At 52.8% G+C, this 22,517-nt stretch overlaps 6 protein-coding genes across 6 annotated transcripts; 1 reads left to right on the forward strand and 5 right to left on the reverse strand.

Moving 5' to 3' along the window:
• Positions 1–1,125: 1,125 nt before the first annotated feature.
• Positions 1,126–2,056, reverse strand: J4E83_010118 (uncharacterized protein; the record flags this gene model as incomplete). Its single annotated transcript, XM_049337000.1, has 2 exons — positions 1,126–1,955; positions 2,050–2,056. The coding sequence occupies 2 exons, from the start codon at positions 2,054–2,056 to the stop codon at positions 1,126–1,128; spliced, it is 837 nt and encodes a 278-aa protein (XP_049183844.1).
• A 2,109-nt stretch (positions 2,057–4,165) lies between these two features.
• On the reverse strand, positions 4,166–5,208 carry J4E83_010119 (uncharacterized protein; the record flags this gene model as incomplete). The annotated part of the gene is made up of 4 exons (XM_049337001.1): positions 4,166–4,611; positions 4,668–4,685; positions 4,737–5,140; positions 5,189–5,208. 4 exons carry the CDS (start codon positions 5,206–5,208, stop codon positions 4,166–4,168), a joined length of 888 nt encoding a protein of 295 aa, XP_049183845.1.
• A 3,754-nt stretch (positions 5,209–8,962) lies between these two features.
• On the reverse strand, positions 8,963–10,315 carry J4E83_010120 (uncharacterized protein; the record flags this gene model as incomplete). Its single annotated transcript, XM_049337002.1, has 1 exon — positions 8,963–10,315. One exon carries the CDS (start codon positions 10,313–10,315, stop codon positions 8,963–8,965), a length of 1,353 nt encoding a protein of 450 aa, XP_049183846.1.
• Positions 10,316–10,550: 235 nt separating this feature from the next.
• On the reverse strand, positions 10,551–12,983 carry J4E83_010121 (uncharacterized protein; the record flags this gene model as incomplete). Its single annotated transcript, XM_049337003.1, has 1 exon — positions 10,551–12,983. The coding sequence occupies one exon, from the start codon at positions 12,981–12,983 to the stop codon at positions 10,551–10,553; it is 2,433 nt and encodes an 810-aa protein (XP_049183847.1).
• A 6,404-nt stretch (positions 12,984–19,387) lies between these two features.
• On the forward strand, positions 19,388–21,201 carry J4E83_010122 (uncharacterized protein; the record flags this gene model as incomplete). The annotated part of the gene is made up of 3 exons (XM_049337004.1): positions 19,388–19,604; positions 19,652–20,423; positions 20,913–21,201. The coding sequence occupies 3 exons, from the start codon at positions 19,388–19,390 to the stop codon at positions 21,199–21,201; spliced, it is 1,278 nt and encodes a 425-aa protein (XP_049183848.1).
• Positions 21,202–21,613: 412 nt separating this feature from the next.
• J4E83_010123 (uncharacterized protein) lies at positions 21,614–22,378 on the reverse strand (the record flags this gene model as incomplete). The annotated part of the gene is made up of 1 exon (XM_049337005.1): positions 21,614–22,378. One exon carries the CDS (start codon positions 22,376–22,378, stop codon positions 21,614–21,616), a length of 765 nt encoding a protein of 254 aa, XP_049183849.1.
• Between the last annotated feature and the right edge of the window lie 139 nt (positions 22,379–22,517).

Here is a 22,517-nt window from a genome sequence, read left to right on the forward strand (position 1 = left end):
GTATATACAACTTCGATGAGGCGACTATCCGTGAGTCCAAAAACTTCATACACCAGCTTCATGGCTTCTGGCAAAGCTGTAAAACACGCATCGTGTGAACTCCCCGACCAGAACTTAGCACAATCAAATTGTGCGCGTCTGTTCTCGTGTACTTCACCGATGTGCGAGGGGAAGATGAAGTACGTGTCGAAAGCAACCCTTGCGGCTTGGTCATGATTGGCGTAGCACTTCGCTGCTGCCTAAATCAGCCACACCATCCCTCGCCACCCACTACACTTCATCCTCACCCTTTCCCCAACAACACACAGAGTTTGCCCCAATTTTACACAAACCAGTCTTGTAAAATCGCATTCCAAGATGCCCGCACATCCACATACAACCAGACGCATCCAAAAAGAATACCAATCCCTGCGCGACGACCCCATAGAAGGCTGCACCGCCAATCCAATCGACCCATCCAACCTCTTCTCATGGCGCGCCACAATCCGCGGCCCCCCAGAGACACCCTACGAGTCCGGCACCTTCCACCTCACCGTGGAGTTTCCGGAGGATTACCCGATCCACCCACCCTCTATAACATTCACCACCCACGTTTATCACCCAAACATCGATAGCGACAATGGGTATATATGTATCAACATCTTACAACAGGATTGGTGTCCCGTTTTGACAATTTCGAAAATACTGTTGAGTCTAAGGTCGTTTCTGGATAGTCCGGATGCGGAGGATGCGTATTATCCGAGTATGGGGAAGGAGTATGTGGAGAGGAGGGATGTTTTTGATGAGCGGGCTAGGAGGTTTACGGAGGAGTTTGCGGGGGGTGGAGGGTAGTTGTCAGTGTTTAATGGGTGAGATGAGATGTTCGCGGCACAGATCGAAACCCAACCATTATATATATCTACTTGGTGTCTAGATCGCATTCGAGAGATCACAACACAGGAAGATACAACTCGTTCAACTCTCAACAAGGCAGTCTTGAAAAGAGCTCCCATGGGTCTGATAGCCCAGACGACTCATCCCGCCATGTACAGAACATTGTGGTCTTGCCTCTTTCTCATCCCTTCCCTTAATTAATGGGCGGATTCAGTCTTAACCGTTCCCTCTATCAGCCGCGAATACCATTTCCTAGAACGGATACATAGCACGTATCATCTGGGCGTCCCCGTCAGATATCTCGAACTCTGGGTACTTGAGGCCACCGGCGAGACGCAGGAAGGCGGCCTGGTTCGTCTGTGGATCCACTTTGAACATCGGGTACAACGTGGGGTTTGTACGATCCCCCGACACGATGGCTTCATTTGAACCTCTACGACTATCGTAATGCATAATTGACTCATAATCGTATGGCGAGGCTATGTCTGGAGCGATGTTATACGTGATGAATTCGGAGCCGATGAAACCGTGTCGAATTGCGAGAGCGCGATCGTTGCAGAGCATGTCTTCTGTGCAAGTGGGATCCTCAGCTAGACATCTTCCCCATGCTTCGGCGAATCCTTCGACGTTTCTGCAATTGTAGATGATGTACTGATCTCGGTCGGAGCGCTCATGCTCGTGATTTAGGCCGAAAATGTGACCAAGTTCGTGTGCTACAGTGAAGTCCCTGTTGTCGTCTGTCGTGTGTCCCGAGATCATCAGATGATGTCGGCCGGGAACGTTACTAACCGTGTGGCCGACCGAAGCGAACCCCTCGCGATTCATGGGATCAGTCGCGACCCAATACACAACCACAGTCTCGGGAGGTATCTGTGGGTCCCATACGCCCGGAGAGGTGTAGCAGTACGGGTAGTTAGGCCCTCCGACTGGTTTGAAGCGTTCGAAATGCAAATTGTGGCCATTCGACGCTTGCGCCGGACCGAGCTTGCGTGTCCAAGTCCCCCAACCGTTGTCGACTGCTCTGAAAATATTGTTCTCGGCGAGCGCGTCTCTGAAGCACCAGTTAATCAAAAACCTTCGATCTGGTTGCCGGGGCCAACGTTGATTGTTAGCGTTGTAGACGGGGAACCTGGAGGAGTCAATAACTGATGGGCCTTGAGCAGTCGCACTACATACCCAGCATGGCCGCCGGTATCAAGTGGCGGAGCAATATCGATGGGCCCAGGAGAAGGAAGAGTGGTGTTGAGGAAATCTGCCGAGATCGCACATACGAGTCCAAGAAAGGCAAGGAGAAGGGAAAGAGAATGCATGTTTCGATGTAGAGTCGGCCTTGGAAGTGGTTGCGCGCGGCTTCGAGGTAACTGCTAGAGAGTGTCGAGTACAGCAGTGATAGTCGTAGTTAATGCTGTGGCAAGCGAAAGTGGGGCAACATATGGTGAAAGACGCGCTCTAATGTAAACTTCACCTTCACTGAGTAGCGAGTGCAGGTATCATAGGTAAATATTGTTGACACTGATTCATCTCTGCAAGATCTCGTTCAGCAACGTGACGACCAGGGTTGCAGTGAAACTACTTCTAAGCCTCTAAATTCTAACGTCCGCTAACCCGACACGATTAATAGTGAGGATACATAAACCGGATTGCCGCAGCGTCGCCTTGGGAAATATGGTAAGCTAGCCCAGGTACATGACCCTTTAAGGGCAAAAGGAAGAGCGGTGCTACGCCTTGAGCATTTGCCATGCCTATTTGAGCCATTGGGTACGAGTTAGGATCTGTTGCTGAATATGGAGCCTGATGATTGGTTCCCGCTATCGAATCGTAGTGCATGATGGAAGCGTAGTCGTAGGTCGAATGGTAATCTGGAGCGGCTGCAGTCCTTGTAAATGAGCGGATTAAGTCCCATCCGAATTGTTCACCGACACCATCCACTTCCGTAAGTTGCTGAAAGGTGACGTGGTTGGCTTGAGCAGCCTGCCAAGCTCGTGCGAATCCGTTGAGGTGCTGAGGCCTGAACTGAATGTAAATATCTCGATCCGGTCGTTGGTGCTCGTGAAGAAGGCCAAACACATGACCCAGCTCGTGTGCTATCTGCCAGACCGGGTTCGGAATCTCTCGCCCCGGTGTATCCACGGGCCCCTGGGTTAGATAATGTGCGCCCTTTTCTCTGCCTTGGTAACCAGCCGGAGCAAATGCCCCAACCACTTGAGGATCATATTTTATACGCACTGCCGCGCGAGGCATACCCTTAGTCCATTCGTTGTTGGCATCGTAACAATGGGGATAGTTGCCTGTGACTGGATGTTTCCAACGTTTGAATTCTAAGGCGTGGTTGTTTTCAGAAGCCGTTCCCATGACTGAGGTCCAAACAAGCCATGCCTGTTCCATGCGCTGCACCGGGATCTGTGTCTCTGCGAGCTGATTCTCGAAGCACCAATAGATTGTGAACATTGCCGTATATTCATCACGAGGCCACCTCCTTGCCGCTATTACAGGGTGCCTGCAAGAGTTAGCAAGTGTCGAGGTTGTTCACAAGATCGAATTATGGATGACGAACCCAGCAAAGACGACCCCAAAGAAGGCGAAGAGAAGAAGTAGGAGCAGCATGGCTGGGCGCTGAGTTAAGTTCCTGAAGGTAGATTCTGGGATTTGTCGGTGGTAGAGCTTCTGGTGGGTTGAGGCTAGTAGTATGTATAGTCGATGCAGGTCCCCGGGTAGGCAGCGAAGGTGGAGTGGGCCAATGCACTGAGTGCGGTGTCAGCGCGGCGGAAACAACGCTGGTGCAAGGGAAAGAGAAGAAGAGAAGTATAGGTCTTTGCGATAGTTCTGCTAGCCCCGCGATGAACTACTAGGGACACCACTTCTTGGTCTGTGCGTTTTGGACTTGTCGGGCAAACGCGTTTTGAACCCTAAGTGGAGGCTCTTTCACTACCTACGTAAAGTCAAGTGTAAGATTGTCTACGAACTGCAATTTCTGAGTTCGAAACGCCAGATTATGACTAAAATATGGTTTGCCTACGACGCATAATATAGGTATTGCTGGTTGAACGCGTCACTGGCGAAGACTGAGACTGGAGCGTATGGTGAGACACGAAGTTTGAGCTCAAAGTTGAGCTACAGCAAGTGCAGCTTTCCAAGTGTACTTAGTAGTTTTCTTGGACACCTCCCGTCTAAGTCTTTATCTAGCTATTCGCGGTCGTGGGCGAGGAATAGAATGATCGAGCGATCCAAAAGCGATGTTGGCCGTCAGTGCGTCGGTATCATAAAGATCACTGGTCCAGTGCGGGAAGGCCGATTACTCCCACGGATACAACAGTTTGATAGCCTCTTTGTCCAGCCTAGAAATCCCCCACTCCCCACTCGGACGTGGCAGCGGAAGGAGCGACTTCTGACCATTCTTTCCACCGGTGAGTCGAACCAAAGGGTAATTATCGGGGTTGTTCTGATCCTGATTAACAAGAGCAGGGTTGTGGCTCTGCCATGAGCTGTAGTGCATGATTGAATCGTAATCATACTCCGCGCTGTATGCCAAGCCGTCGTTCGTCCACTTGTAGTACTCTGAAGCGTCGAATTGGTAGTGCTTCGCAACATTGAAGATGTTACAGAGTTCGTTTATGGTAAAGCCGTCGGCGGTGGCCTTTTGGAGAGCTTCGTGGTAGCCTGTGAGACTGGCGCAGTTGAACTGGACGTGGTCGTCGCGGTCTCCGCGTGAGTGCTCGTGCATCAAGCCGAAGATGTGACCTGGACGGATACGATTAGTTACCGCTTGTATACTGATGAAGGAGACACAGTCATACCTAGCTCATGGGCTACAACTGTCTACTTGTCAGCGAGTCTGGACAATCGAGAATTGCTTCTCAACTTACCCCAGGCCAGGTCTCTGTTCGGCGCTTGTTCCGCGTTGCCGATACTCAATTGATGACGACCAGGTGAACCTTCAGCCCTATATCCCAAAGAAGACGCTGCTGCCCAACCCCCTGGAGCACCACGCTTGATAACGACGGTGTCTGCCGGAAACAACTGGTTCCAATCGCCATTCGCCAGGTAGCAGTAGATGTCCTGGCCAGGAACAAGGCGCCGTGTAAAGAGCAGTGAATGGCCGCTCTCCTTGCCCCAGCGACCAAGAGAACGCTGCCACGCTCCCCAGCCCTCCGCTATAACTCCTTCCAGCTCATCTTTGGCAGCCTTGTTTTCGTAGCAGTAGGCGATTTCGGTCTTGCCGCTGTTATCGGGGTGCTTCGGCCAGCGACCGCTCTTGTCGGCGCCAAACCTAGGGATGTTAGTATCGTGGCGTTTAAGAGTTTATAGGACTACCAACGAATCGCCGAACCAGCCCATACCTCCGTTGGGAGCGCTAGCTTCGATGTTAGAAAAGGTAAAGAGGCAGGAAGTACCGCGACGGCGCACCAGGCAAAGAGTATCAGGAGTATTATTAGCAACATCGTGGCTCTAGTGTATTGTCTTCCTGCGAGTGCACTTTGTTCCAACAAGGGGAATTTATTTAGTGTAGTAATATGGAATGCATCGAGGAAATCGAGGGAAGACAGAACCAAAGGCGGTAATGAACCCGGAATCTACGCTTCCGCCCAAGTTGAGTGTAGCGGTGGGAATTCGGTCCAAATTTTGGCAGCTGTAGTAGGTACAGAGTGAAAGGGTCTCGTGTGTATTACACTTCCCATTTTTGCTTTCTCTTGTCCCAGTGTTATCACTTTGATCTTCCAGAACGGTATGATAAGCTCGGTATTTGCAAATCCGCCGACACTGTGCCAGAAGCGCACGAAGATATCCAGTAAGATATATACAATCATTCTTGAAGACGAGAACCGATGAGGTCGATGTGACGCCAAGATGCCTGATAAATAAGAGGGCGCGCTTTTGACTCGAAGGTGGTCTGCTGTTGCTTCCTGGTGGTCGCTGGAGGTGTATGTTAGGGTGAGAATACATCAGAACGACTTTCAGATGTCTCCTGAAGAGTTGACGCCGCCAGGGCAGGATACACCTTCATCCGCACTGGTTATAAAGAACACCCAGGCATGCTGTAGCTGTCCACAGGTCATCATTATGCCAGGAAGTTCGCGGTTCGTGTGAGAGATGTCGTGCAGAAACGGGAGTGCTGTGCCTGGGTGTCGACCGCCCAAGAACGCGTGTCTGGTACGTGTCGCGCTATGCACACGAAAGGAGACTAGCGTTGCGCGTCGCGTGCCCAGGTGCGGACGGCAGCGGCAACTCACCAGCACCGGAGCTTCTAAACCTCCACGGTGCTCTCTTCTTTCTACGTATCTGATTGCTTCTCGCCTGTCACGAATCTTGCGCTACTGTTGTCGCATCTTTTAAGGGGCTGCGCTGCACCGGCTTTCTCCGCGCACGCGATCTCGCCTTCCATACATGGATTCTATACGACGTCCGTTGACGGAGGTCTGCTCTCACCCGCACTTCAACGAAGAAGGCTGAGTACTTGGTTGATGATGCCAGACATTCAGATCGCCAAGTGTGCATGGCGCTAACCTCGTAGGTCATCTGCATGCGATCGTTTCGGGATGTGTGTGAGGGGCGCAGCTGAAGCGGACTTGTCTTCACGCCACTTCATGCATCTGGTTCGATGTTCAGGACTCGCGCTGAGATGGTGCATCCAGAGGAAACCTACAGTATCATCTCTAAGCTCTTTAAACATCCACACGTTACCACTTGCTTCTGCAGGGTCGCTTTGCGAAAGCATTCTATCAAGCTGAAGCCCCACTTTCTTCGCCCCCACGGTAGCGCAAGCGCGGCGCAATCGGATCACGACCTCCATGAGACTTCTGAATGCCAGGACATATGAGTTCCACGACGTGTTGGGTGCGGTCAAGCCTAATTACGCGATTTTATCGCATACATGGGAAGATGGGGAAGTGGTCTTCGAAGACATTCGTGACACGTCCAGGGCCAAATGGAGTGCTAAGAAAGGCTACTTCAAGATCAAGAAAACATGTGAACAAGCCTTGCAAGATGGATGCGACTTCGTTTGGATAGACACATGCAACATCAACAAGGACAGCAGCACAGAGCTTTCGGAAGCGATCAACTCTATGTTTCGGTGGTACCGCGATGCCGTTATCTGCTACGCATATATCTCCGATGTCAAAGCTGGAGATCCCCACTCGCTGTCCGAATGTCGCTGGCTCACTCGAGGGTGGACACTACAGGAGATGATTGCCCCAGATCGCGTGCACTTCTATGATATGAACTGGGATTTCCTTGGGAGTCGTATATCTCTTGCGGCACAGTTGTCGGAAAGTAGTGGCATCCACGCATCGGTATTGTTGCGAAGACATCGTGGACAGATGGGCTTCCAAATACCGACGGAGAAGGGTCATTTGGTCGCGGAGTTCACAGGTGAACTTGACGACACCTCATATTCCCGGAAGACGGTCACAGAGAGGGAATGTCAATGTTGCACAAGTACCGAGGAAGACGACGTGCAATCAATGCTGGACGGGTTCAGCGTGGCGCAAAAGATGAAGTGGGCTTCCAAACGTACGACATCGCGAGAGGAAGACATTGCCTATTGTCTGATGGGGCTATTTGAAGTAAACATGCCCCTGTTGTACGGTGAAGGGAAGAAAGCTTTCTATCGCCTGCAAAAAGCCATCCTTGGGATATCATCAGACCATTCCATTCTGGCTTTCCGATCTGATTTGTCAGAGAATCTTTTGGCAGGAGAGTCTCCGTTGCTAGCACCACATCCTGCTTTCTTCCGCGACGAAATACAAAACATGCACATGCCAGCTCGTGGCACGCACACTAGTCTTTCGGGTACCACACTCTCTGTTGAAATGCTCTTATGTCCGCTGGAAAGGAATGGAAAGTTTCGGGACGAGTACCTTGGCATTTTGGACTGCTCAATAGACGGAGACCCCTATATGAGACCGGCTATCCTGTTGTCGACCGTGCATAAAGGGAAGTTAATCTTCCGAAGGTGCTCCGGTGAGGTCAGTCTTTTCCGATTGGGGTCCAAACATCCTACGGAGGCTGCTCTAATAGTTGATCATCAGCTGAAACCCGAAGAATGTACGTTCACTAGGAAGCAACGGGCTTGAAAGAAAGTAGCTAATCATTGCAGTAATGTGGTTACCGCAGAGACTACCATACGATCCGAGCGAAATAAAACGAGCTCGAATCACGCTCGTTGGCGAGAAGACCAGTAACCGAAGCCAGCGACACGCGAACGCACCCATACTCGTTAAGACATCTCGCCTATTGCACGACCTGGGTTACTCAACCAAGGCGTCGCCATCTCTAGATGCGGGGCACCTGCCGAACACTACATACGGCAGTATAGAGTTTTCCGGGACACTAGCTGGAAGGTTTTGCGTTGATTGGAGCCAATCGTCTGCAGGACAGCTATGTTGCAGCATCTCAACCAACCTACGGCCAGAAGACCAAGGCGTGATACAAACACAGACAGTTCCCAAAGTCAGCCTAGTGTTCGAGTCTAGAGATGCTTGTGCGACCAAGCCACTTGAAAGCCTTTGCGAGTCAGAAAGCGTCTCCCTTCGTGGTGCTGTCTTCGCTCAGCTCAAGGTATGGATTTCGATCTCCAGAGAGACTTTTATCGGAAGAAGTCGCTTCGTCTTGAAAGTTCACGCATGGCTAGTCGAGGGGAATGGGACACAAATCAGGAAGCCGGAGACTCGTCAGAGGCGAATGCAGAACTCGTTGCAGGACCAAAATCCATCACCCATAGGCTTGGATGACAAGCTACAACGATTACCGTACCGCCAACAAGATCAAACCCCATCTGCGAAAGAGGAACAATTAGGGACCAAGATGAAGGCGTCGAATGAACAGGATCGACACCTCTGAAACGACCACTGAGCGCGGTCTTTGGACTGACACATAGCTACACAGTAGAACCACGCTCATCGTACAACGAAGTTCTTTTCATAATCTGCTCATACGATATGTAATATTACGTACCACATCATACACAAACGCGTATCGCGACTCAACAAGAAGTCGCATCTTCGAAGAACTCTGCTGCCCAGCGGAACATGAACGTCAAGGCTCCATCTGAACATACAAGTCGTCATCAGCCCGCCCAATCGCGATATTCTCATGCCCCAGCCTCCTCCTTCACCCCAACCTCTTCCTTCATCTCGATCTCCTCCTTCACATCCTCAACCTCCCTAACCTCCACAACCCCCTTAAGCACCTTCTCCCAAACCCTCCTCGCAACCCTAAAACTCCTACACCACTCCTCCCAATCTCCTACTACATCCCGCTCCAACCACTCCCCTCCCCTCGCAGCCACATGTTCTATGTATTCAACAGTCAACTCTTCTTCTTCGTCTCCATCTCCAGCATTTCCCTCCCCTCCCTCCTCAACCTTCACATCCCCACCTCCCACCCCGTCGCCCTTCTTGCCATGACTCTTCTTCTCATCAGCCCGTGCTTTCATATCAGGATCAATAGGCGTCCACTCCAACAATCTCGCCTCCACCAAATCAGATATACCGCACGGCGTAAACAGAATCTGCACAACATCTTCCGGGTTAAGTTGTTTAGTGGCTGGGTCTGCCTCGGGTGCGAGGGCGTAGTACCCGAGCGCGTGGCGCCCGTCTTCGTACAGGTTCGGTAGGAAGAGGATTGTCATCGCCGTATCTGCTTCTTTCTTCTCGTGGGGGGTGTCTTCTGTGAAAGCGGGTTGTCCGTGTTTACCCTTCTTCCGGGGCTGATCTGAAGATTCGAATGGTGCGGACGGCGCGGACGGTGTAGAGGGGGTGGAGGGATCGGACGACAGAGATGAGAGGGCTGGTATACCAGGAAGCCTCGAATTCGCCAATAAATTGGGTAAATGCGTGATCGCCGAGTCGAAATTTATAAACGGCAAGTTCCTCTCTGCGACACGCAGGATAGCGAGGAAGACAGCGGGGTTGGTGGTTGTAGCGCGGTAGATATATTCTACGTAGTTAGGGCGGTTGCAGCGCGGTTTGGGCAGCTTGGTGTAGTCGATGATTGTGTCGCTGACTTCGGGCACGTAGGTACGTTCGTCGCGCTTGGACTTGGGGTTGTTGGCTTTGGCGCTGGTGTTCTCATCATCCTTCTCATCCCCGTCGTCTTCATCCTCGCCGCCATCTTCATCGATCAGTGGTGAAGACCCAAGCGGCGTAACCGCATCTTTCGGAATAGTCATCTTCATATCCTCCGCATAGTCCGTCGTGATATGGTTATACGTCTTCTTCAGCGTGAGTTTATGCCGGTAGTCCACTAGACCACGCCTGTAGCCGGGAGCGGTGTCGAGTTCAGTGGTGTTGACGATGATGTCGTCTTGGTGCGAGTCGAAGGGGTATCGCTTTTCTTTCTTCGGCTTTGCGGGCTGCTTGGTAGATGGGGCCGCGGGTGGTTTGGGGGCGGAGATCTTGGGGACGGTGCGTTTGGGGGGTGCACGGTGGGGAGGTTGTGTCATTGTTGCGGGTGGGTTGGCGGGCGGTGGGCGGTGGGCGGTGTTGTGTCTACGGAGACGAGGGTGTTCGCGGCGGAGGTTATTGGGAAAGGCGCGAGCTTTAGGAACCAGTTTGAGGAAATCATCGGTCACTTCGAAGTCGAATTATATGTCCGTGCAGAGATTGCGCTTGTTATGACTACTTCACTACATTCTCGCAAGCCAAGGCGACTATACAACTACTGTTTCCACACAAGCGCTAATCAGACTCCTCGTCCGAGTCTACTCCAAGTACAAGCGATATCTTGTCGTCGTCACTGTCCTCGTCGTCGAGGTCTCCTTCCCCTGGCTCGGGAAGTTCAGGGACAACCGAGGCGGTGCTGGTAGCGGCGAAATCTGACGTAGCGGCTACCTCCGTAGTGGGAGTAGATTTGCTGAAAGATACAGACGCTGTTGGCGCAGGGGGTATTGGGTGTGTTGTGCGCTGCTCGTCTTCGCCAGTCTTTGCTCGCTTGGAAGGCGAGAGAGGACCATCTTCGCCTATCGGTCGCTTGGTTTCGCTGAATGCGGTAGGTTCGGAGATGGTAGGGCGTTGCGCAAGCGTACCCTTGCGGACTGATCGTGGAGTTGAGAGGTCAGGTTTGCTGGGTGTTGGCGCGTCTTCCATAGCAAAGTCCTTCGCTGCCGTATCCGATTGCCCAGCGGTTTCCAGCAGATTGTCCAACTCTTGTCCAGCGAAGTGGTCATCCACCTGCTCCAGAGCTTGCTGTTCTTCTTCTTCAACTTTTTCATCCTCAACCTCCATCTCTTCGTCTTCATCGTTGCCATCATTCAACTCCAAATCCTTGCCACCCACGCGAATGACTGGCATCCTTGGTCTGAGCATACCCTCTACATCCATCTCGGCGGAAAATGATCGGGCCATGAGTGGTAGTATGCTCGCTGCGGGCTTTCCAAACTTCTTGCTTGGTGGTGGGTTCAACACACTAGCTACCATGGCTTCCTTGTGCTGTGTGAGAATAGCGGTACGGTCCAGACGAGCGCGCATTGAGTCAGATAGGTATTGAGCCGGGATGCTTGAGAGTAGAACCGGAAGCAGATCGTGTGCGGCTTGTTGGAGTCCAGGGAATCCAGCGTTGGGGCCGCCGGCGTTCTTCGCAGCGCCAAGGAAGCTATCGGCGTTAGCCGTGGTCTGGGGCTGACTGCTGCCATTGGCTTTGGCCTGGCCGGGAGTCTGTTGGTTTGTAGGCGCCGCGGTCTCGGGTGGTAGTAGATCGTCGCAGCAAGCGCGAATGAGAGGTACGAGGGAATCGATGGTAGTCTTATGGAGAGCGACTCCAGATCTCCTCAACAAAGCAGCAATCGCCGTGTAGCATGCTGTTCTAATCTGAGCTGTCTCTTTTTCCGCACTAAATACCCACACAAGCTGGTCAATGATGGCAGGGTCCAGTGCCAATGTGCTGCTCTGGGATCTGTGTGCTAGAGCAAGAAGCACTTCAATCGCGGCGATATGTACGTCTGGCAACAATAACCAAAGGCTTTCACGCTCGTCCTTGCTGACTTGGGCGTTTAGACGCACGGTGTTCTGGAAGTTCTTGCTGGCCGACACGGGAATGGTAAGGGAAAGCATTCTCGAGAGTAGGTCAACAATCATGCCAACATTGAGATACACAGTGTTGGCCGTGGGGCTTTCGATGTACTCCTTGATCACGTAGAGAAGGCCTGTCAAGCGTTCGCCACCAGCGAAAATTCCCGACCAGGCAGATAGATCTGAGCCCGGCTCCAGGTCTTGAACTTCGTCATCCAGTGTGTGGCCGTTCGAAAGAGGTGCTTCACGTGCCGTAGATTGCCAGTCTTCAATTACGGCACGGAACACACGATCTGTTGTCTGATGGGTGACGTTCGTGATGTTCTTGACAGCCTTTGTCCACTCTTCGCTCGAAGCTCCTTTTGGTGCACAGCAAGGTAATTGGACGTAGAGTTGGCGCGCCGCAGCTGCGATATCCGAGCAAGCTCCATAGTTGGTTCCAGTTCGCTGCTCTTGGCTGAGTCTATCAGATGGCGTGGGTGCGATGAGACGTCCGAGAAGCGGGTAAAGTTGCTTTAGATAAGACCGGAAGATGGTAGGGTGTCGGGGCAGCAGCTCGTTGAAGCTCTCTAGGATAATCTGTAACAGACTGGCGGGGGTAGCTTTGACATTCGCTATCTGCAGACAGACTTGGACGAAAGGCGATAGCGACGGAGTAGTGATTTCGCGGATCAACGTCGGGTACTCTCTGGTCAGAAGGAAGATGCGCGTCAAGGTAATAATGCAGAGCTTCTTTGACGACGGCGAATCCGGCTTGTTCAAGAATCCTAGAAGACCACGCACCCATGGCAAACTCTTCTGCAGAGTCTCCCAACCCCCAACTTCAATCGTGGCTTTGATCAAGACTATGGCACACCATCTTCCTTGGGGAGTCCGGTCTTGAAGCAGAGTGGTGAGTAGAGTCCGGTACTTGTGTATAGCAACGGATGCTTCCGAGGACGTCGCTTTGGTACCTGAGGCCTGGGCCGAAGAGAGGAGCGCCCTGCAATTGGCCAATGACGCAGCTATGGCAGGCACGTGTTGGGGGAGCTGGGATGTCGGCGTGGACGAGATGCGGAAACTGAGCGCTCGCAGCGTCGCCAGTTCGGAAGCAATGGGCGCCATGGTGATGGCGATTCCCCTGGTTATTGTATTGATTTGATCAGCCCGTCTCTGATCAGCGGAATGGCTGTTGTCGATGGCTGGTAGAAAAAAGTTCAAGGCCCGGAGTTAGCGTCGGACCGCATGCGCTAGAGCTGCAGGGATGTGCGGGCCAACTGGAAGAGTGGGACTTGTGCAGTCGGTCAGTGACATGTGTACAGCCATGGCCGGCGTCGTCGCATTCAGTATTGCTCGTCGAACATGATTCTACAGACATCGCGACCCTGTCCAGAGCCAAAGGCATATTCTTAGCACCATGGTGGTATGTCGAGGTTGCTGTCCTCCCTCTCCCCTGGCGCCGACGCAACGTCATCTTCAACAACGGTAGCTTACAGGACGTACAGACCCCCCCTGAGAGCGAAAAGGCCAAGCGCTACATACAGCAGCTGGACGAGGCTCGATGCGCCGGACGATGGGCCGACGTGCCTGAGCTGTGTCGCAAGGTCGAGAAGCATGCGCCGCACCGACGATGTCAGCAAACCTCTCTGTTTGGTCTTTCTGAGGGCTAACGGCGACCCAAGGCCTCACCCTCACAGCGCGCTCCGACGCCCAGATAGCCGCACACAGCACCAAGAGGCCCTCGACCGCCTCCTCTGCCGCCTCCACCACCGGGCTGTCACAGATCATACCCTCGCTGCTCGCAACAATCGAAGAAGATGGGACGCAGGGTCAAGACGCCTTCCAGGCCAACGTCTGCCTCGGCTGGGCCCACTACGTGCTGGATGAGCCGGGACTGGCAGTTGCGCGGCTTCCACAGGACTTTGGGGCAGTCGCGACCCAGCTGTCGGGCGAAGCAGGCACGTTGAGCGGCTGGTCTCGGGTGTGTCTGGTCAAGGGCACATATCTCAAGGGTACAGCTATACTGTGTGACCTCATTCTGGCCCGGGAACTGACGTGATTTAGGCTCCGCGCTCGAGAAGACAGGTGCGATTGGTGAGGCAGCCACGATCTACTCGTCAATAATACCCTGGCTGTCCACGACCACCACCCCGAACACCGAATCGGCCCAGTTCAAAATGTGGGGAGAACAGTCTCTCGTTCGCCTCTGTCAGCTGTCCGACCAGTCCACGGGCCTCAGCGAGCGAATCAACGCGTCCGAGGCTCTGCGCACCTACCGCTACTGGGCAAAGTTTTGGGATGCAACTTCCAAGAACGCCGCATCAGACGTAGGCAACTCAGCACGGTATCGAAGATTGGCATGGAAGGCCTACTACGACTCACTGTCAACGATCCTCCGCTGTAACCTCGCATACGAACCCGATTCCACACCCATCATACAAGAGAAGCCGACGCCTACCGCACAGTCAGACGCACGATTACGGCAGCGGGCGGAGCTGAAACGCGTCGAGGCTGTCTACGAGAACCTGTTGATACGAGAGACTCACTTTCCCAAAGCCAGTGAGACCAATCATGAAGTCGAAACGTGGGTGGATTCCGTCATGGACAACTGGCGCCTCCTCTGCGGTCCCACCTGGAGCGACGATGATCTAGGCGAAGGAGGGAAAGAGGGTGTCGCGCGAGGCGTGCTTGATGTAAGTTACTCATCTACCCCGAGAAGATCCAATGACTAATATCATCCAGATCCTCTATCGAGCAGCCACCAAGACGTACCACTCGACCCAGATCCTGCGCAACCTCTTCGTTGTCCACGCATCTCTCGCCGAGCCTGAGTTGGCATACAAAGCCTACGATTCCTATGTCGAGATCATCACGCGGAACAAGGATCGATCGGAAAAGTCAGGCGAACTCGAGGCTGGCATTGACGACGACAGCACGGTGTTGAGGACTTCCGCCGAGGCCATCAGGATGCTCTGTAGATGGGGATCTAGGCATGACGCCGAAAAGGCTCTCGAGATTGCTCACAGTATCGAGCACTGGTTGGAGCAGGCAGATCACCTTCGCTCAACGTCTGATACCCGCTCAATTGCTTCGAGCACATCTTTCGTCGAACCCACGGCCCTAGCTGCCGCCTATTGCGCCATTGGCATCAGTCAAGCACACTGGGCACGGCTCACTTACGAGGTTGAGGCACGGGCCACGATACAGGCCAAAGCTGTGCAGTACCTCAGGAAGTCGCTTTCACCTAATCTCGGCGATGAACATAATGTGGAAGCTCTGTACGCCCTCGCTTTGGTTCTCGCAGAAACAAGAGACATCCCCGGTGCCATCAAAATTGCCAAGCGTGCACTTTCTCCAGCAACAAAGGGCACGACGGTCAGTGTAGACGGAGTTCTATCGGATGGCATCACCACTGAATATGGACGCGAACGCAAGTTGATACCCGTGTGGCATCTTCTCGCCCTGCTTTTGACGTCAAGGTCTGAGTTTACCGCTGCTGAGAAGGCATGCGAGGCGGCTTTCGAACAATTCGGCGATCCTGCTGTCCTGTTCGGCCGTGACTCAGGCGCATTCCGAAGCGAACACCTTCAAGAGGCTGCTGGTCAAGAGCCTCTTGAATCTGGCATTGTCGATCGCATGGAACGTTTCGAAAAGAGCAACATACTGCAGATCAAAATGACGCAGCTGTGTCTTCTCGAGATCACCGATGGTGCCACCGCTGCGGTTGACGGATGTGACGAGCTCCTTGCACTGTACGGTCGACTGTTCGGCGATCCGGCAGCTGACAAAGTCAAGACTCCACCCGAACCTGCGTCGCTGGCGCCTCCAAAGACCGCCTCGGGCACACGAGGTAGTATCTTCCGCGGACGAGGGTCGGTCAGAACGACTCAGCAAGAAACTGTTGATCGAAGTAAATCTGTGGTCAGCTCCAAGACAGCCACCACACAACCGGAAGTGCCTCCTGCGATTCAAGTCACCGATGACAACGGCGCAGCTCCTACTAACGGTCATCACCGTCACCATCTGTTCCACCACCACCACAAGCAGGATGATGGCCAGGCCGGCAAAGACACCGTTCCAGAGGTACCGCCGCTCCCAGAACACGTCCCAAACAGCACTCGTGCACGCAGTAACACTGCAAACTCAAAATCGCCTCGACGCATTTCCAATCCCAGCTCTCCAGGAAAGTCAATAGAAAAGGGTGACACACCACTTCCACCCGTCGCCCATAACCTAGATCACTCTTCTCCGCCTTTGGGTCACGAAGAACAACCACCCAGACAGGATACTCGCTTGCCTTCGCGCCTGCCACATGCTGACTACATACCTGCGGATCCTCACTTCTCCAAAATCCAAGAACGTCGTCAAAAGGTCTCGTTGCTGGTTAGCATATGGATCTTCATCTCTGGATTATATGCAAGAGCGCACATGTTCCAGGACGCTAGGGAAGCTGTTGCTGAGGCCTTGAAGCTAGTGGAGACATTTGAAGCAGAGGTGTCATTGGAACACTCAACAGCAAAGGCGCTTGCGGACAAGGGGTGGGGTGGAGGTAAGAGTGTTGAAGAGCTGTGGGCGGATGTATTCGCTGCTGTAAGTCTCTTGTTCTCTTCCGAATTATTTCTACTGACATGTTTCATAGCGTGCAGAACAGCTTGTAGCCCAGTCGATGAAGCATGAAGCTCGCGCAGACTTTGAGCGCGCTCTACAACATTTCCCAGACCACCCCGAGGCCATCGTTGGTCTATCGAACATCCTTTTGGATATCTACAGCGAGGTCATACCGCTGGAGCCTGCCAACACCGACACCGTCTCCGCTCCGCTACAGTCATCGGCCTCTTCAATTCATACAAAGACGTCGACATCGAAGACACAATACCTAACCTCTCACATACCGTCGGTAGAGAACCAGCTCTCGTCACCCACACTCACCCGTCTCGCGGCCCGTGACCGCGCATTCGGGCTACTCTCCACACTTACCAAGCTTGGTGCTGGTTGGGACTACTCCGAAGCCTGGTATGCGATGGCGAGAGCCTACGAAGAGAGTGGGCAGATCGACAAGACGAAAGAGGTGCTCTGGTGGTGTGTAGAATTGGAAGATACGCATCCCGTGCGCAGCTGGAAGGTAGTCACCACGGGCGGGTTTGTACTATGATTGAGATTGCAATTATCGTACGTAGATTGGGCTGTTCGTATACCCACCCTAATTATGCAAGTTTGGATCTCTTTTAGAACCATCACTCCGAACATAATTCAGTCATCACAGTCCCTCAAACCAAATCCCCCACCCCCAACCCCCCATAATAAACAACCCCCCTCCCCCTCATCCCCGCACTCTTCACCCCCTTAAGCACACTCTTATGCACAACAACCTCCCTCATCACCCACCCCTCCGCGCCCCCAGCCCAACCCCTTAACACCTCGCCTTCCCCGTCCAAAAACCTCACTTTAACACTCAGACACACCGTCGTCGCGCGGCAGCACGTAAACGCCCAGCACGCATGATACACCATGCGTTGTATTAACCAAGACAGGTTTGTGTGACCAGGCCGCGTGCGAGCCAGATAAGGATGCGCAGGGAAGAATATCCGATACGCGATATTGCGGGGGAGGGATGTGGTCGCTGTGATGGGGCCGCCGGTGAAGGAGGTGGGTATGTCGATTAGGATGGTGAGAGGGGGGTAGGTGTGCAGGGTTGGTGGGGGGGTTGCGGTGGGGAGGTAGGACAGGATGCGGAGGATGAATGTTGTTACTGCTTCTAATACGCTGATATCTGGCGTCGAATTGAGAGTCCACATCCTGAGCCTCTTAGACAGCTGTTCGGACGTGATTCCGCCCTCTCGGTAACGCCGGATAGAACGGATCGTGAAGTCTCGTCTTCGCGGTTCTACGCGGTGGAACAGGAAGGTCCAGAATGTGGGTTGGAAACGGAAGGAGTCGTGGAGGTTTATTACGCCGAGGAGGTGGTCTGCCGAGATTATTATTGTTGGGGCTGTGGACTTGATGGTGGAGAGGTGGGGGGAGAGGACGTAGGATGCTTCCGTACGGATTTGGTGGTTCGTGGCGAGGAGGGAGATGCCTGGGATTGTTGTGGTTACTAGGGTGAGGTGGTGGGGGCCGGATTTGAGGGGAATGGTGTGGTGTTGGGTTTTGGGGACGAGGTGGGTGAATATCTTTTGTCGGAGTTCTTTGGGGAGGGAGAGGAGGGGGAAGGGCTTCGTAGGAACGGACGTGTATGGCGGTGCGGGTGTGGGTTTTCCTGGCGAGGGGAGCGAGGGAGGTGGTTCTGTTGGGCCCATGGTTGTGCCGGGATGAGCGGGCTGTAGGATTTGTTGGTTTGGTAGCTGATGTTGCCCAGGTGTGACTCTGTAGTCTGGTTTGAGGCGAGTGATTATCTGTCCTATTAGAAGAACGCGGAGTTTTGTGATGAGTGAGACAGTGAGATGAAACCATCTTTCACCAGTACAAGCGAGCAGAGGCATTTTCGTTCCACAGTGTTGGTTTCAGGGTCGAGAAGTGGATTCTGGTTACCCACGTGTGTTCCAAACTATAGCGTTGCTCTTTGAACGCGGAGTTACGTGACATGACTAGAATTTGTGTGTCGCTTACGTGCTTTCAAAACTGTACAAGTAGGTGCTAAGATATCGCATACTTCTACTTTGATGATATTTCTGTAGATGTGTGACCACATGTAGTGTGCTCAGGGTCTTTGTCGTGATCAGAACGTGGTGGTCAAAGTGAGGTAAATATGCACGGATGGTTTGTACATCGGTGCCACCTCGATGCTGCTGAAAGAAGTTGAAGTGCTGGTTGACAGGCAGCCTCTTTGGCTCGCTTGCCAAGGACACTCGGTCAAGCAGAGGTTGAGTGTCGTGCTGGACGATCGACACGTCTCCACGGCTGCCGCATGCATCCTCTGAAACCATAATTATCCATATGAAGATCGGAAGAGTGTCAATGTCGAATTGCGCAGTCGCATAGCTGGTGAAAGTGTAGGGGAGATTGCATGTGATAGTAAGGCACGCGCGACACAGACGATTCAACGCCACGACCTGACGTCATTGGTCGGAGCGAAGACACGAGCTACCTTGGACCCGAACCTTCGCGTCTTTCACCCCCGGCACCATTCATCTCCACACACTATGGCTCCTTCCTTGCTCATCGCTGAGTCTCAAATGAAGGCGAAGGCATTTCGCATTACAGCAGTAATGGCTTCGACACTGGCTCGCTCTATCCCGCGTTGATGGCGTCCCACTGCGGCTTCCACGACTATGAGGCGCGATGGCAGTGCTTGCTCATACTCCCCAGCTCTTGCCTACAGCGACGGCTGACATGGCAAGCATGAACGATGCAGAGGCTGTCGCAGAGAGCGTGGATGTCGTCTGCAGCCCGGACTTGTCTGTTGACGCATCGCGTCGAAACATCCCACCCATCCATCTCAACGCTGCCATCCACAACGCATCGGAATTGTTAGGAGAACATCAGCACGAACCATTATTCTCCCCGACATTGTTCATACTGCAACGCTCGACATGAAAGCCGCTTTGCTGCTCCGTGTGCTTTCGGCCACGTCGCTCTTCGTCAACGCGAACGCAAATTCGATCGATCACCAGCAGCGGGAAGATTCACTTGGTGATTTCATCAAAGCTCAGCAGCAAATTTCGCTACAAGGGATGCTGGACAATATCGTCGAAGCTCCCTACCCGGATTTACATGGCATGGTTGTTGCCAGTCGGTCAGATACAGATTGTATTTGCCTTGAACTCACAATGATCGACGGAAAGCTAACGACACAGACTGGTACACGTGGATCAGGACAGCTGCATTAACCTTCAAAGTTCTTGTCGAACGCCTAACACCGACCGATATCCTCTTTGTCCCGGATCAGATAACCGATTATGTGGAATCCCAAGGGGAATTGCAGTCGGGAGATCTCGGAGAGCCCAAGTTCTACGTCAACGGCACTGTCTTCAAAGGTGCCTGGAATCGTCCTCAGCAAGACGGCCCGGCGCTTCGTGCTACAGCTCTGAATATCTACGCTAAATACCTGCTTGCGTACTCAGAAGGGACTAAACTGGCTCGAGTCCTTCGGGCCGATGTTGACTTCGATGTCTGGCCGATCATCGCGAATGATCTCGACCACACTGTTCGGTACTGGAATCAAACAAGCTTTGATCTATGGGAAGAAACCAGTGGCTCATCGTTCTTCACTCTTTCAGTATCCCATCGCGCTTTGGTGGAGGGTATGGCACTCGCGAAGACATTGGGCCGACACTGTGACGGCTGCTATGCTGCCGCTTCACAGATGCTGTGTTTCATGGAAAGCTTCTGGGACGTCAATCACATACGCGCGAATCTCAATGCCCGAGACCAACGAAGCGGTATCGACGCAAGTTCTATTCTGTCCTCCATTCACACGTACGATCCATTGGCCGGATGCACAAACAGCACATTCCAGCCGTGCTCTTCTAGAGCTCTAGCCAACCATAAAACAGTGACCGACTCCTTCCGCCCTTTGTACGGCATCAATAGCGGCATTGCGCAAGGTCAAGGAGTTGCCATTGGAAGGTATGCAGAGGATATCAATCACGGCGGAAACCCGTGGTATGTGACCACACTTGCTGCTGCAGAGCAGCTCTATCTAGCGGGACTTCAGTGGCAGTACCAAAGCCGATTGACGATCGACGAAACCTCGCTGCCCTTCTTTCGCGACCTACTACCAGCAATATCTATCGGCACCTACAGCAGTCATTCCAATTCGGCCACTTTCCGATCAGTTTTATCCGCTGTACGAAAATACGCGGATAGTTACATGGCGTTAGTACAGAAGTACATGCCTGCGGATGGGGGGCTTCCAGAACAGTTTGATAAAAATAACGGCGTGGCTGTTTCTGCCTCGAACTTTACATGGTCACACGCTGCATTTTACACAGCCGCGAATCGACGCGTTGGTATTGAAGGCTCTAGCTGGGGTGAACCGATGAACAACGCTTTGAACTTATCGCAATGTTACTGTCACGCGCGTGTGACCTTCACAGTACGCTCTGACCCGCACAGAACCGTGTTTGTTGTTGGCGATGTCCCGGAGCTCGGCGATGGGAAGAATGAGCATGCCAGGGTTTTGAAACAAGACCTTCGTGGCTTTTTGAACTCAGGGTCCTACGGATACGCCAACTACTCTGCGCAGATCGAAGTACCCGCGTTGACAAGGATCAATTACCATTACTTTATGTTGGCCAAAGATCATCCCAAGGAAGAAGAAGAGTACCAGTATCGGCACATCGATACAGGCGAATGTGGAAGCAATGTTGACACAGTTCGCAATGTTTTCTTTCCCGACGGCTGATGAAGATGATCTACTCTGGCTTGGAACATGGCATCGCATCGTTGGGTTCATTTCGTTCTTCATTCCTACTTTGAGTCACTCCTAGTTGCTCAGCTTACAATACATGTCATTCTCATCAAGATGTTGGTCTAAAGTCCTGTTCATTCTTTTGTCCTTTCAAATCAGCGCGACTGAGCAACATGCCTCTCTACTGATACACGCACAGTCTCTGGTAAAGGTTCTGCGACACCCTACATCCTGGAACATTTATGCTACACCCTCAAGCTGATCGGTTATCATGGCGATACCAGAGCGCATGAGCGAGTCAGACTATCTTGTCTGCACCTTGTGTCAGTCTATTTCGCAAAGCTACTACGCGGAACAAACGTACCATGACCTGCTAAACGCAGTCTTGCGGAACCCAGGCCTCGATTCATTCTTCATACTCAAGACCCACGTGCTCAACAAGGTAACCAGATGGACCACGCGATGAAAACCACCGTCTCGAATTAGATGCAAACCCCGGAGGTACCAGACATACCCTGAATTGGACGTCGCAAGGCTGAGCCCGCCAAAGCTCTTTGGCGTCTTCCTCGAATCGAAGCAAAGAAGCAACGTCTTGTGTGCGCTGCAGCGACTGCAACGATGTTTTACACGCTGCATCAAGCGCAATGTCGATCGCCCTCGTACCAGGACGCATCTGCGACAAGCACCAACCAGCTTGACGCGCCCAGTCAGTTATGATGGAGCTATCAGGACCCAAAGCTAAACACTCTGGCCTTGCGGTGACGCAGGTAGATCCTGTCTTCCGCGCGTTTAGAAACCACGCCTGATATTCCAGAGCCGCCTGCAGTGGTCCACCTTTTTGCGCGATGGCTTCCAAGTCTCCACAGGGCACGATCATCTTAGGACTCAGTTGTGACATCTTGGAAGCTTCGCCAGCTACTCGGGTACTGTTGCGCTTCTCCGCCGTACGCGCAATGATTGGAGTAGCTTCTTCTCGGATGATTCTGGAGACAAGGCGTACGGTGGTGGGATACCAGATGCTAACGAGCTTGACTTTCGTATTCTTCATCCAAAGACGTTCACTCTCATTGTCCGTTTCGATGGTGATCTCGTTGTGCACTATGCATGTCGGTAACAACTCGTATACCATGAGTCGAATCTCAGCGGGTAGATCGAGGAAGCGGAAGTCCATGGGTGTGGGCGCTGAAGGATGGCTCATTTGGGTGTCGTGTTGGTAATTTGGGGATGAACTCGGTTTCAAGCAATTGAAAACTCTGACTAGCGTGAATTTTGCGACTGGATGAAAAATAGTGAAAGTGAAGACCCCGACC

This window comes from Alternaria metachromatica (genome assembly GCF_023757995.1).
Source record: "Alternaria metachromatica strain BMP 0045 chromosome Unknown scaffold_41, whole genome shotgun sequence".
Taxonomy (NCBI): domain Eukaryota; kingdom Fungi; phylum Ascomycota; class Dothideomycetes; order Pleosporales; family Pleosporaceae; genus Alternaria; species Alternaria metachromatica.